Genomic DNA, 15,430 nt, shown 5'->3' with positions numbered 1-15,430 from the left:
GGGCATGAAAGCAAATCGAAACCAATACCCATTCGGTCGGGTACCCACAGGTATCCATGTCTATGGGTAAAATTGACATCCTTAATTGTGTGTGTTAGGCAAGCCCAGTTAGTGATCCAATAGCACCCATTAGCTATTTTAGGTGAGAAATGCGAAAAATTGCCTCTCCGGCAGCTCACTGGTAATTTCTGCTTGCACTAGTTTCTCTCACTAACTCCCACATCTATCTGGAAGCTGGAGGATTCCCCTGGGTTATGTTTCCAAATATATATACTTGGCTCTAGCAGGCGATGTATTTTTCTTCTACCATTTTTGGCTAGTAAATAGAACGTGTAAGTAACAAACCGGTGGCAGATTTGTAGCGACTACCACAAATGATCACCGCATGAAAAGATTGGAGTGTCTGGTAACTCCACTTCCCCATCTGAGTTAATGAATTTTTATATAGACATGAGGATATGTATCACCAATTAACCTTGTGGAGAGATGTATGCGAGTAACAAATGTAAAAGGAACCTGTATGTAACAAACTAACCAGTGGCGGATATGCAACGAGTACGACAAATGATCACTGCACGAAAAGACCGGAGTGTCTTGTACTCCCTCTGCCCGGTGAAGAATGTACATTTGGCTTTAAAATTTGTCCAAAAAAGAGTGTACGTCTATCTTCCCAATGCATTTTAAAGTAGAAAAAATATTTCTCCCTCATTACACGGTAATCAAGACCAATAACATTGTACACTTGGTTTTCTTAATTTCTACATTTTTTCGAAAAGGAGGAAAACCCCTGGCCTCTGCATCTTGTCGATGCATACAGCCACTTTATTAATTATTAGCACAAAACCTTACAAAGTCGTACAACAGTAAGACCAAAGCCACCATCTTCGCAATCTCTGTCGCTACTCCTATCTAAGTGATGAAGGGGCGCTGATGGTCTGGGCCTAATACCAAACAGACCTCGCAGCCAAACCTAACATCTAAGACCTGAGGTCCCAACCTGGACGCCTGCCGGGTATGGGCACCCACCAGTCCGGCATGCTCCTCAACCCGGCCGCCCGCCAGGTATGAGGCCGCCACAGCCACCTGCCACCAATCCATCTTCAGAGCTATACTGCTGCATACACCTTGCCCGGTCTCGCTACCGTCGACGCCACCATGGCACCAGACAGCTCCACCGCCCTGCGCTCGTCCATCCAGCCGCATCCATGAACGATATGTAGCCGCACCATGCCGCCAAAATCATCGTCATCGACGCGGAAGATACAACGCCGCACCACCAGGCAACCTCCGCACCGTCGCCACTGCTGGAGGTACTCGGAGCCCACCATCCACATCATCTCTCCCCCGAACAGCTGGTCCTCCCAAGACGGCGCCTCCATGGAGGATACGACGTGTAGGACGCCGCCGCCGCCCAATCCAGAATGAATTTTGGACTTTCGTCCGGGATGTGTTCGGAGGTGGATAGGAGAGACCTCGGTTTCGCCTCCACAGAGGATAGCGGCGTTGAGCGACGTCGCCGATGCCGGGCCAGCCTAGCGACCAAAGTTTCCTCCGGTCCCCATCCTATGCCACCAATCCTCCGCCTGCTCCGGATCCGGCGACAAGCCACGATCCAAAACCTTGCGAAGATGGAAGATCCATGGTGCTCGACCCACCGGAAAGGAGGATCGAGAAGACCCCGTTGTAGATCTCCAGACGCCAAACCCAGCAGTCCGACGTTGCCAGTGACGACCAACCTCGCCCCGCGGCGGCCGACGGAGTCCGAAGCCAGGATCCAGATGGATCCGATCCAGATCCGGCGACACCCGCGACCACCGGGCAGTACCAACGCAGCCACCACCTCGCAACTCGCAGACCGCCACCACGGCGCCACACGACATCGCCGGGAGACCCGCCGCCGCGCCGCCGAACCCCACGTTAGCCCGACGCTCCCCTCGTCCCCACTGTCCCGCGCCAGCCAGAACGAGATGGATGGGAAAGGAGCCCCGTCGCCGCCCAACCGGCCAGGCTTCGCCCGGCGGCGTTGCGGACGGCGGCGAGGAGGGAGAGGGGCGGAGGGAAGTGCGAGGGGCGGCGGCTAGGGTTTCCCCTCGGGTCGCCCGCGGGGACGACGCGAGGGGGCCGGCTGTAGCTGTTGATCCGATGCTTTCGCGGGCTTAAAATGGGAGAGAATTTCACTTCCCGGCCTCTGCACCAACTAGGGATGCATACGGCCATTTTAGTATAAGTACCAAGATAAACATGGTCCTCGGATATTTTTAAATGAGTATCAAGATATTTCTTGATGAGTGGTTTCACCACACACCAAACTTGATCCTCAATAAACGGGGGAAAACCCCTGTGCATCACCTGTCAATTCTAGGAATTGAACTCGGGTCGTTAGGCTGCACAACCGCATGCCCAACCACTGAGCCAAGGCTCTCTTTGCTAATTTCTACATACACTTAGCTCATTGCGGGTTGGGTAATTAAAGAGAAGAGACATGATGGCTTGCACTTTTTCAATGCATTTTTTACTCCACTTCATATTTTTTTTTCTAAATTGTCTATATGTACATTTTTCACCGGACAGAGGGAGTAACTTTTCACTTTCACATCTTAGTTAATGAATTTTGACTTAGGCGGAGGTTATGTATCACCATTTAACCTTGTGGAGAGATGTATACGAGAAACATGTAAAAAGAACGTGTATGTAACAAACCAATCAATGGTGGATAAGCAACGAGTGCGACAAATGATCATCATGTGAAAAGGCTGGTGTGTCTGCTAACTCGTCACCTCGCCATCTTAATTAGTGAATTTTGACTTAGACGGGAGGATATATGTCATCATTTAACCTTGTGGAGATGTATGCGAGAAATAATGTGAAATGAATATGTACATAACAAACCAACCAGTGGTGGATATGCAACGAGTATGACATTGATCACCCTTGGAGTGTCTGGAAACTCATGTCACGTCCTCATCTTAATTAATTAATTTTGACTTACACAGAGGATACATGTCGCCATTTTCTTGTGGAGAGGTAAGCGATAAAGATTTTCCCCGCAACAACTTTGACCAATTTAGCTGTAGTTTTTTTAAAGAAGGATTAATCCGGCATCTGAATCAAGCGATGCACACAATCATTTATTAAAAAGACCCAAGTATCAAAATGCCAAGAACATCTCTCGTACAAGAAAAATAAAATAATACAGAACGAAAAACCACCGCTGGCACAACTAGGCACTTGCATCTAGGTTGTTTCTTATTTCACAGTACCTGCACTAAGAGAAATTTCAGGATGCTCCCAACTTAACTTAAACGTTTGCTGCATTAATATCCAATAGCTAGTAACATTATTACCTCTTTGAACAAAAGATGTTGTAAATAATCTTGCATGGTTAAGGATTTCACCCTTTGTTTTCTTTTCGAGCTTGAGTAATAGTTAGTCAATTTTAAAACTTAATAGAATTGTTATTTATAAAGCACATAGAGTATAAATTGCCTGTTAATTTAGGTTGTAAATTCCTGCTTATATTTTCAATCACTTTTCAACCTTTGGATCAAACGCTAGTATAGAAAATTTCTTTAGAGGTGATTTCTGGACGAGTCCTCTAATGGTGTTGTCTACCGTCTCTGGAATTGAAGCTAATACATGTATTGTTGGAAGTAGTTGTAAAACTCCTTGGAATAATTCTAACGACAGTTGGTTTTCACTTATGAACTGACTTGAATACTTAAGTGCCTCAGTCAGTTTTCTAACAAAATAGTCTGGAAAACTTGATGCAATAGAACATCATGTATTACTAATTTTAAAGCTGACATAATTTATGTTTTGCTGCCAACTCTGAAATTAAAATTCACAAAAATTGAACTATCACACACCAACACATAATGTATCACAAAAACATGCTCAAAATTTCTCACAATTGCATTGCACTATGTTGAACTGACACAAGGTATACCATTCCATATCTAAAGAGGCCATTCGGAATTGGAGTAAATGGGTGCAATCTGCAGTGTGATCGGCCTATATATGTATTTGTTTATGTGTGCAACTTCAAAGAGAAACCAATTGGGACCATGAAAATAATGTGCTTAACCATATCGCTGTCATCAAAAAGACATTATTCAGCATCTCTTGCACCTCCTCCTGTACTTCTTCTAGAAATCCCTCAACCAAGAAAAGCGTGTACTCCCTCCGTTTCTAAATATAAGTCTTTTGAGAGATTTCAATACAAACTACATACAGATGTATATAGACATATTTTATAGTGTAGATTCACTTATTTTGCTCCGTATGTAGTCCTCTATTGAAATCTCTAAAAAGAATTATATTTAGGAACATGGGGAGTATATCGGACAGTCACGCAATCATTTACTACAAATATGAAAAGACCTCCCATGATTTCATAATACTAATACTAGTACAACTAATATTTTACTAATATACTAAGACTATATCACTAATACAACTAAAATCCGGCCTTCAGTTCCCCGTCCCCTACAACTATTTCTTGAGAATACCTGCGTACCCAGCAGATCCCATATGGTAGATCCTCGCTTAGACGGTTACTCTTCTTCGTGCAAATAAAATTGAGTAAGTTCTCAACAAAAATACAAAAATCACAACTAATTTACTTAAGTAAGAACATGTCATTTTCTCATTGGAAGTGTCTTACTACTAGTTTATGCAGGAGAGGAAATGATTTATATTTTTTATGTTCCTTCTTCCCCATGATTGACAATGAATTCAGAAAATACGTAAAACACGTGAATTTCAGTTAGGACTTGTAACTTTCAACTCCATGCACCGAAGTTTTGCTCTGGACAAATACATGCAATACGCATGTATGATGTCCTAACAAAAGTAGGGTAAAGATTTTGGTTGAGTTTATGCTTGGTAGTCTTATCTTTTTTCTTTGTAAGGAGATAGTATTATCTGAATATATCATCCATATTTACATAAGTGTTCCCTGTTGCAACGCACGGACACTCACCTAATCAATATTAAAGATGTTGAGATGTCGCCTCACACTTGCTAGTTCTAAACAAAAGTGGAACAGGGAGGCCTCGACATTCTAAATCTGTCCAAATTCAGCACTGCCCTTCGTCTATGCTGGCTCTGGTCCTCCTGGGAAAGGCCAGATCGGCCGTGGGTGGGCTCAACCCTCCCATGCGACGATTCAGACCAAGACCTCTTTGCCAGCGCGACGGCGGTGACCATCGGTGACGTGGAAACTGCTTCCTTCTGGCGCAGCTCCTGGCTAGGTGATTGCCCGCTCTCCCGGGATTTCCCAACGCTGTTCAAGCACTCAAGAAGGAAAAATAGGACGGTCAGCGCTGCTTTGCACGAATCAAGATGGATCCAAGACCTGCATCGCTAGGAGGTCGATGGGCTCATCCACGAGTTCCTGGCTCTATGGTGTATGTTGAGGGCTGTCGGCACCACAATCAACCCGGAGCAGCGGCACGTGATCAGATGAACAAAGCACGCCCCGGGTCAATTCTCCGCACGATCGGCCTACCTGCTGCAGTGCCACGACACACCTGCACCGGAGTTCAAAACTTTTATTTGGAGGCCCTGGGCACCAGGTCGTTTAAAGCTCTTCTTCTGGCTCCTTCTGCTAGATCATTTGTGGTGCAATGACAGATTACAGAGGCGAGGATGGGAAAACGGATATTTCTGCCAGTTTTGCTTCAGAAACTTAGAGGACTCAATGCACCTGTTCTGGAGATGCCCAGTCACCATGCAAGTTTGGAGCACTGTCAAGGATTGGTCAGGCTGTGTTGCGCTGAATCCCGACTCTTGGCGCACAACCGAGTCAACTTTGGAAGCCCTCAAGAGCATCGACCGAAGGCCAAAGTGCGAAAAGGAAAGGAAGGCCCTTAGGTCCATGGTAATTCTCATCGTTCGGGAAATCTGGCAGGAGAGAAACGCATGCACTTTCAGACTCAAGACATCATCCATGCCTTCAGTGCTAGCCAAGATCAGAAGCACTTTGGAACTCTAGCAGCTCAGCGGAGCAAAGAACCTGGAGCACCCCTTCGGGGCCACGATAGCGAGAGATTACCAAACCAACACCGGCTCTTGGGCCCAAAGGGCCGCGAGAACTAGATGTCACCATGCCCCCCCCCCCCGGCGCTCTCTCGCTTTCACCCGATCACTTGATCACCTTTGTAACCGCTCTCTTCTGGTAAATCAATGAAACGGGCAGCAGGTGCTGGATCTTTCAAAAATATAAACAAAAGGGGAACAACCCACCATATTTCATGCCTTAGGTCAGGCTCTTGTTTTCTTTACTACACGATGATCATAACTAAAAGATGAAACTCATGGGCACTAGCACCCATGGTTTATTGATATAGGAGAAGCATATCTTGTGAGAAACCAGAAATCCGTCCCCGACGTGGCTCGAACCCTGGTTGCTGGAGACGCCACTGCGCTCCTTTGCCACTAGGCTACAGCCTAGTTCTCAATGAGCATAACTAGTGCAGAGAGTAATAACAACAATGTGCGAATGGTCCAGTCTTTATTTTTTAGCTATAATAAGGTTTCATGTTGTCCAAACTGTCATCCATCGGTCGATCACTTGTGGTTTATGAGACCACAGAGGCGGAAAGCCAGGCTACGCCTCGCCAAAGGAGACACGCCGTTGTCGCCGATGGTGGACTCGAGGACCGCCTCAGACAGGGCCCTGCTATCAACCCGGCCGCTCTCTTGTTCCGGAACCTTTGTGTCGTCGGAAAATGCTACCTGCAGGTAAACCAGTCAAAACCGAAGCACGAACGCACACACATGGCTATGAAGTTGAAGTTAGTATGTGTGTTGCTTGTGCTGGCCTGTAATACACCGTCGGCAGAATGCGTGAAGAAGATGGTCGAGCCGGTGGGGAACGACGCCGGGTAGAAGATCCCCTTGAGCTCGCTTGTCGCGGCGGAGCCATGGCCTTCGTCGACCGAATAGTGCTCCGAGGACTTCCAGATGTTGACGCAGTTCTCGGTCACCTTGTCGGAGTACTCCTGGCCGGTCAGGGTGTCGACGAGCGTGACCTGCGTGAACTTGTCGAACGGGCCTGCACGGTTGTGAAGAGCTCCCATCTCATATTAAATTTAGTTTGCCGGGCGGGGGTGGATGAAGCTCGTATGGTTACCGGCGACGATGTCGCGGAAGAAGTCGGCCGAGCGGGCGAGCTCCTCCGCGGGCTTTCCCTGCCACCTGAGGGTTAGGAACGGCACGGCCGACTGCTCCAGATAGACGCCGATCACCGTCACCAGCTTGAGCGTGCCATGGCGTGGCCCGATGCGCTCCCCTGCACGAGGTTGATGACACAGCTCATGCAAACGCAAAACGGACTCTGAGCTCCAGATCAGTTACCGGACCCTGCCGATGCCAGGAAACAGAGCCCAGGCACGCACCGGCACCACCGAGGAAGAGGATCTTTGATGAGTGTGGGGGCGTCGCGGACGCGCCGAAGACGACTCTGCCAACCTCCATGTCGGTGATCCCGGCGGGAAAGGTGGTGTCTTCCATCACTACGACTAAGTAATTTAGAACAACTCGAGGTTGATGAACAAGGAGCGACACCCACTTCACAGCTTCCTCCTCCTACAGAGCACTGAAACTCCGTTTAAATAGACCCCGAATTGTTCAAGGCTGCCGTACTGGAAACGATAATAGTCAACTGATTGCCCGTGGGGCCCCATTGATTGGCTTTGGATGCACGCTAAAAATGAGATTCCGTTTAATTCTGGGTCAGCTGACGTCATCACACGTTTCACGTACATAATCGGTAGATACACTCTGTGTGAGACGTAACTGAGACTTAGTTACGTCTCGGTCAGCCAACGTCATCACACGTGAAACGTAATTAACCGGTAGATACACTCTGTGTGATCGCTTCTAGAACAATAATCAAGAAAAATAAAAAATCATAAAATTGAGAAAACCCAAAAAAACCGAGCAAAAAAGCAAAGATTTTCTAAAAGAATAAAGAAAAAAGCATGGTCATGTGCAAGGGTTGTGGTTGCGTCCAGCTCACTACATGTGCCGACACTCGGGAGCACCACGTGGAGCGCTAGAGCATTCCCACGCCAAAAAAAAACGGGGGCACCCGTGACCCGTCAACAAGATCAATTCACATGTGGTATAGGGGATAGGGACTGTTGCATAACAGTCGCGGCCCAAGGAGCGGGACAATGCGTGCAGGCAACAAGGTCAAGGGCCGTGCAGTCCAAGGACTGGGCAAGGCCCAAGGAATGGCCTAAGGTGAGCTGATCAAGGAGCTGCCAGTCCTACCCAGAAAGCGCGGACAAGGTTGTAGTCAAAGAGGGGAGCAACTATCCAAGCGTTACCCCTTCCAGGGCTTCCGGGAGGGTTACTTTCTTGCATTCGAGCACGCCAAGTGGTGCGTCCAGCCGAATTTTTGTTTTTTCTGTATGACTTTTTGTTTTATAGATGTTTTTTTTGTTGTTGTTTGGGTTTTTGGTTTTTGCCTGGTTTTCCCTATATTCTAGAGGAAAGAACTATGTTTTTCGGAGCACATATGTGCTTCTCGGAGTAAAAAGGACCGGAGTGAGTATATAAAGACACTGCATAGTCAGACATAAGCTGGTAGGCTAGGTAGAAATCACAAAGGGCAGTCTAAGCGCTTGTGGCAGGCATGGACCAACCAACCGAGCGCGCGGGCTAAGTAGTTGTGAGGAACGACGGGCGTGAAATACAACCTAGCGAACTGATTAATGAGCAACGGTGATCTGAATCCTACCTTTGTGCATACGATGTAGAGGTCCTCGGGGAGCAGCGCATACCTGAAGGGGGCGGCCGTGGAGCATGTCGGCGGAGAAGACTGAGCACTATGTGGCGGTGGTGCCACCGAGGATGAGTAGCACGTACTTGTAGCTGTCGGTGTCCAAGGAGATGGGGATGGGTCGGAGGAGACGGCGAGGAGGAGGGCGTGATGGTGAGTGGTGGACTGTTGGGGCTCATGAGGAGGCATGAGAGGCGTCGGGGAATGGACAACATTGACAATGTACTTTGCAGAGATTTGCGCTGGAGGAGATGGGAAAGGGGGCAGAGGAGGGGAGGCCGTGGCGGTCATGGGTGGTGGGCTGCAGTGGTAGAGAGGAGGCATTGGGGGCTAACTGCTCTCAGCCGCCATTGCACCAGATCGGACTTCCATGGCTTGCTGGAGAAAGGTCGCGAGGGGATGGATATGGAAGGGGGAGATGAAGGGGCTTTCTCAAAAGAATATAGAGAGAGTGACGACATCTTTTTGCACAAGTGCGAGAGCTCGCCTCGGATGCATTAGATGCAGATCGAACGATCGAAATTAATAGATGGCGGGCTCCTCATCATCATCAGCAAGTGAGGTTTTTTATAGAGAATTTCGATAGGCTTTTCGTTGATTGTGCTATATTAATTTAAGAAGGAGCGTCCCTAATCATGCCAATCTTGACGTCATATTCGTGATTGTTGTTCTCAATATGGATCAAGCGCGCCTCGAATTATTTTGACAGGGACAATGCGAATCGACTAGTGCTCAATCACCACCTGGATCGGAACTTCACAATGGAGATGTTTCGTTATCATGATGAAATCCATACAAAAGGACAAAGTGGCCAAACAATTGCGTGGTGCCGCGAGAACGTGACCCAATAGGTTTCACATCCGTAGTGCAATCCTTGGCTTGTTCCGGGAGCGGCAACACTGTTTCAGAACGTGTTGGTACCTGATGCAGGCGTGCTGATCTCTGCTCAAAATTGATCTTTGGACTAGAAACAACTGGTTTACGCTGCACTAAAATTTGATTTACAAAATTAACGGCTCTAGATTATTTTCTACGTATATCTCTACAGATATTTTCCCGTACTGGATGATTTTGCCAGGTCGTCACTTGTAAGCATGGACATAGTCCTCAAAATAGAAGTTCTTCTGGATGAAGTCAGCGAGCCACCGGGACGCCGCGAAGCAGAGGACGGCCGCCGACACGACGACGGCCCGCTGGGCGACGGACGTGAGCAGCGTCCCCTTGGCCACGGCGAGGAGCCCGACGACGGCGATGGACGCCACCTGCAGGGCCACCTCGAGCGCCTTCATGGCCTTGAGGGCGGCGCTGCAGCTCGTGCACTGCGCGACGTGCGACCAGTACCTGTCCATGAGCTTGTCCTTGGTGGGGGTCGCCGGCAGCTGGTCGACCGTCGGGGCCGCCCAGCCGACCTGGAACTTGCAGTACCTCCTGAACCAGTTCCTGAAGGCGACCACGGTGCCGTCCGACGATGTGGGCACGTACACGCTCTTCTGCCAGTTCTCGATGCCCGCCTTAGCGAAATTGCGCTCCTGAAACGACCCAAGAAGAGAAGAAGATTTGGTTCACTCATCAATGGCCTGAATCGGATCCGGCAGAGTCACTGATCATGAGCTGAGTGGGGAATGGCTGCGTACCTCGATGTGGAGGAGATACATGTCGGAATCCAAGATGGCGTTGACGCCGATGTGGTCGAACCACCGCGGCGTGATCTTGTGCAGCCAGAGGCCGAAGTTCCTCGGGAAGGCCCACATCACCCTGCTCCTCCCCGGAGCGACCGGGACGATGATGAACACCAGCATGATGTGAGGCTTGTTCTTCTGCGCACGGACCAGGAATGGAGGAGGAAACATGTGCTCAACTGCTGATCCGTTTTTGACAGGGGAGTAACGAAGGATGGACTGGCCAATTCTTACTCCCATCCCACGTACGTACCTCTGATTTCTTGGAGGCCGGCGATCCGTAGTACGTGCAAGGCGCGACGAAGTTGGAGTAGCCGGGGCCCTGCGACGACGCGAACCCGTTCACGCTCGAATCCTCCACCTTCACCGCCATCGGCACACCGCCTTCTTTGTCGTACTCCACTGTGAAGAAGAAGAAATGAAGGTTCGTCCCGGTTAGTGAAATTCAGGAAGCATGGTGGATCATTTGAGTATGAGGGCAGGGACATATCTGCCAGGGTCTACAAGCCGGGGGAGGCCAGGAGCAAGCCTTTGTGCGCGTAGGGCACGTGAGAAGGGCGAAAAAGGCTTTTACCTTCGCGTTTGATACGCAGCGCGTATCTCCACCACTCATGCCTTGTCCATGATCGCACATGCACGTGAGAAAACTGGCAAAGGCCCCGCTAGGAGCCAGGGTATTCATGTCAGGTAGTAGGTGCACTGTTGCTAGATTCTTTGCATGTGAACGTTTTATCTCTCCAGCAGAAGTACTAATCACGGTGATTATCTCTCCAGCCGCCGTTGCTAGAAGTAATTCAAACCCATAAAATTAAAATATGCAGTTGTTTAGATTGTCTGAAAGAACGTTTTTTTAAATAGTTTCAAAGAGAATCAAACTTTGTTAGCTTGGTGTATGAACCTTGCCATAAAAAACAGAAGAACTTTTGAAAAACTCTGGCATAGCTCATAAAATAGTTAGAGAACTTTATGGACTCTTCTTTTGAACTTTATCTTCAAAACTCAAAGAACTTTTATTTTTTATTGTTATTTTCAAAAGTTCTTCTGATTTTATTCCAAAGTTCAAACACATCCTTCATAGAGTTCTGTTGATATTTATACTTGTGATTAGTGGCAAGTTATGCATACCAGATAAAGTTGTTATGGATACGATAAAATTAGCAAGTAGACTATTAATTTGTTCACCTAGTTGTAATTAGCAACGTGAGTTACGCACATCAAATAAAATTAATGAGCTGGCCTGCCATCTAAACACATGCATGTGAGGGAAATGGGTATATGACATGCGTGCAGGCCCTAGTGAGAAAAGGAATCTAGCATGTGGCCTCACTCTGAGTGGACCCACGATGTCCTGGGCCTGCATGCAGCGCTGATCCAAGTGCAGGGAAGAACGGCATGGATTCCCGCTGCGAATGGAACGCGAATGAGAAAAACCGCATCCGAAGGGTCCATAAGATTCTCTGCCAAGACGTCGTACCTGCAAAATGTGGTGCAACTTCCGTAGATCAATGGAGGATTCAGAAAAGAAAAGGAACACGATGGAGCTGCGCGCGGTAGACTTACCCGTAGGGCATGTCCCTTACTAGGAAGGAGGTGACGAAGGCGGGGTCGTCGATCTCCGGGATGAACGGCGGCGGCTTCCTCTGAAGCACGTCCCTGTGCTCCGGCCCGACGCGCGGGTAGAACCACAGGATCTTGTTCTGCACACGCACGGGTAGGACGCAACGCACGCCTTGCTGGCGCCGCGGCTGTTGAAGCACCACCCGTGGTACACGCACTGGAGCCGGCCCTTGTCGTCGATGCGGCCCTCCGAGAGCGGCGCCAGGCGGTGCGGGCACACGTCGTCGAACACGCGCCACTCGCCCGCGCCGCGGTCGTACCAGGCCACCACGTGGATCCCCAGCACCATCTTGCCGTGTGGTGCGCCAGGGTCCAGGTCCTCCACGGGGGCGAAGGGGTACCACTGGTCCAGCCAGTCGAACCGCTCCTCCTTCTCCCCGGACGCCGGCTCCTGCTCCGTCCACGGCGACTCGGACGCCACGGCCGACGCCGGCAGCATCCGCGCGGCCCCGTTGCGGTGGCGGCGCGCCCGTCGCCGCGGGACGAGGCGGGGCCTGACGCTCGGCGCTGGGACGCCAGCGGGGAGCGGAAGCAAGGGCTGGGCCTGGGCGCGGGAGAGGATTAGGCGGAGGGGATCCATGTCGTCGGTGGTGACCAGCGGGTGATCGACGGCGTGGGTGGAAACGGGAGGGCTTGAGACAGGTGGAAGAAACGTCGAGCAGTCAGCGGTGGACTCTGAGCTCCAGATCTATTTACCGGACACTGCCCATGCTAGGAAACAGAGCTCAGGCACGCACCGGCACCACCGGGGAAGAGGATCTTTGATGAGTGTGGAGGCGTCACATAGCATACCCTGCAAAAACAAGTTAGACGTCCTCTAATTGTTGTTTGCATGTTTTACCTGTCTGCTATGGGTTTCTAGCAAGAACGTTTCTTACCTACGCAAAAATCACAACGTGATATGTCAATTGCTATTTACCCTTCATAAGGACCGTTTTCATTGAATCCGATCCGACTAAAGGGGGAGAGACTGGCACCCGCTAGCCACCTTATGCAACAAGTGCATGTCAGTCAGTGGAACCTGTCTCACGTAAGTGTACGTGTAAGGTCGGTCCGGGTCGCTTCATCCCACAATACCGTCGAAACAAGATTGGACTAGTAACGGTAAGCATATTGAACAAAAATCAACACCCACAACAACTTGTGTTCTACTCGTGCATAGAAACTACGCATAGACCTAGCTCATGATGCCACTGTTGGGGAACATAGCAGAAATCAAAAAAATTCTACGCATCACCAAGATCAATCTATGGAGTAATCTAGCAACGAGGGGAAGAAGAGTGCATCTACATACCCTTGTATATCGCTAAGCGGAAGCGTACAAGTGAACGGGGTTGATGGAGTCGTACTCGTCGTGATCCAAATCACCGATGATCCTAGTGCCGAACGGACGGCACCTCCGCGTTCAACACACATGCAGCCCGGTGACGTCTCCCATGCCTTGATCCAGCAAGGAGAGAGGGAGAGGTTGGGGAAGACTCCATCTAGCAGCAGCACGACGGTGTGGTGGTGGTGGAGGAGCGTGGCAATCCTGCAGGGCTTCGCCAAGCACCGCGAGAGAGGAGGAGGACTTGGGAGAGGGGAAGGCTGCGCCAGAACTTGGGTGCGGCTGCCCTCCCACCCCTCCACTATTTATAGGTGGGGAGAGAGGGGGGCTGCCCCCTCTAGATCCCATCTAGGGTTGGGGGCGGCGGCCAAGGGGGGAGGAGTGCCTCCCAAGTCAAGTGGAGGCCCTCCCCTTTAGGGTTTCCCCTCTCCCATGCGCATGGGCCTTGGGGAGGCTAGTGCCCCTGGCCCATTAAGGCTAGGGCGCCCCCTTACAGCCCATGTTGCTGTATTGGACGTGGTGGAACATTTTCCGGACCTTCGGACCCCTCCGGAATCCTCCGGAACCTTTCGGAAGCTTCCCGGTACAGTACCGGAAAAAACCGAACTTTTCCCGGAACCCGAACACCAACTTTCCATATATAAATCTTTACCTCCGGAACTCCTCGTGACGTCCGGCATCCGAGACTCCAAACAACATTCGGTAACCACATACAAACTTCCTTTGTAACCCTAGCGTCATCGAACATTAAGTGTGTAGACCCTACGGGTTCGGGAGACACGTAGACATGACCGAGACAACTCTCCGGCCAATAACCAACAGCGAGATCTGGATACCCATGTTGGCTCCCACATGTTCCACGATGATCTCATCGGATGAACCACAATGTCGAAGATTCAATCAATCCCGTATTCAATTCCCTTTGTCTAGCGGTATAGTACTTGCCCGAGATTCGATCGTAGGTATCCCGATACCTTGTTCAATCTTGTTACCGGCAAGTCTCTTTACTCGTTCCGTAACACATCGTCCCGTGATCAACCCCTTGGTCACATTGTGCACATTATGATGATGTCCTACCGAGTGGGCCTAGAGATACCTCTCCGTCACACAGAGTGACAAATCCCAGTCTCCATTCGTGCCAACCCAACAGACACTTTCGGAGATACCCGTAGTGTACCTTTATAGCCACACAGTTACGTTGTGACGTTTGGTACACCCAAAGCATTCCTACGGTATCCGGGAGTTGCACAATCTAATGGTCTAAGGAAAATATACTTGACATTAGAAAAGCTTTAGCATACGAACTACATGATCTTTGTGCTAGGCTTAGGATTGGGTCTTGTCCATTACATCATTCTCCTAATGATGTGATCCCGATATCAACGACATCCAATGTCCATGGTCAGGAAACCGTAACCATCTATTGATCAACGAGCTAGTCAACTAGAGGCTTACTAGGGACATGGTGTTGTCTATGTACCCACACATGTATTTGAGTTTCCTATCAATACAATTATAGCATGGATAATAAACGATTATCATGAACAAGGAAATATAATAATAACTAATTTATTATTGCCTCTAGGGCATATTTCCAACAGTTATACCCCATGGCCTACCCCCTCTAGGTGTCGAACAACGCCCTAGACCGTCAGGGCCACCGGAGGGGTTTCGGTCTCTAGAACCGGGCGAGGCCCATCAGAAAAAGCAAACACAAGACGGTAATTATGATGTGCTAAGGTTGTTTGCCAAGCATGGAAGAAAACAAAAAAAGTATAATACATATTATCGAGAATGCACAAGAAGGAAATAGATCTAGGTTAGATGCTTTACCGAGAGGTTGTCTTGAAAAAGGTGGCCATTACTGAGAGCCGATAATCTACCCTCGGTAACCACTGCTCTATTTTTTTTCCTTCTCTTTGTATTTTTGTTTGGCACTATATTTTTTGTATCTCATATTTCATATGTTTTTACGACCAAAGTTTGAAAATTCGATGACTCTTGATGAAATTTTTC

At 49.2% G+C, this 15,430-nt stretch overlaps 2 protein-coding genes across 2 annotated transcripts; both read right to left on the bottom strand.

Annotated features, from left to right (window-relative positions):
- Positions 1-6,223: 6,223 nt before the first annotated feature.
- On the bottom strand, positions 6,224-7,567 carry LOC119340807 (chalcone--flavonone isomerase-like). The gene is made up of 4 exons (XM_037612714.1): positions 7,401-7,567; positions 7,136-7,294; positions 6,825-7,057; positions 6,224-6,738 (listed from the first exon to the last, which is right to left on the bottom strand). The coding sequence occupies exons 1-4, from the start codon at positions 7,513-7,515 to the stop codon at positions 6,571-6,573; spliced, it is 675 nt and encodes a 224-aa protein (XP_037468611.1). The 5' UTR covers positions 7,516-7,567; the 3' UTR covers positions 6,224-6,570.
- A 2,082-nt stretch (positions 7,568-9,649) lies between these two features.
- Positions 9,650-11,009, bottom strand: LOC119341117 (protochlorophyllide-dependent translocon component 52, chloroplastic-like). The gene is made up of 4 exons (XM_037613002.1): positions 10,961-11,009; positions 10,724-10,874; positions 10,426-10,608; positions 9,650-10,320 (listed from the first exon to the last, which is right to left on the bottom strand). The coding sequence occupies exons 2-4, from the start codon at positions 10,841-10,843 to the stop codon at positions 9,874-9,876; spliced, it is 750 nt and encodes a 249-aa protein (XP_037468899.1). The 5' UTR covers positions 10,844-10,874; positions 10,961-11,009; the 3' UTR covers positions 9,650-9,873.
- Between the last annotated feature and the right edge of the window lie 4,421 nt (positions 11,010-15,430).

Source organism: Triticum dicoccoides, chromosome 7B (genome assembly GCF_002162155.2).
Source record: "Triticum dicoccoides isolate Atlit2015 ecotype Zavitan chromosome 7B, WEW_v2.0, whole genome shotgun sequence".
Lineage (NCBI taxonomy): Eukaryota > Viridiplantae > Streptophyta > Magnoliopsida > Poales > Poaceae > Triticum > Triticum dicoccoides.
This window is presented reverse-complemented; position numbering and strand designations above follow the sequence as displayed.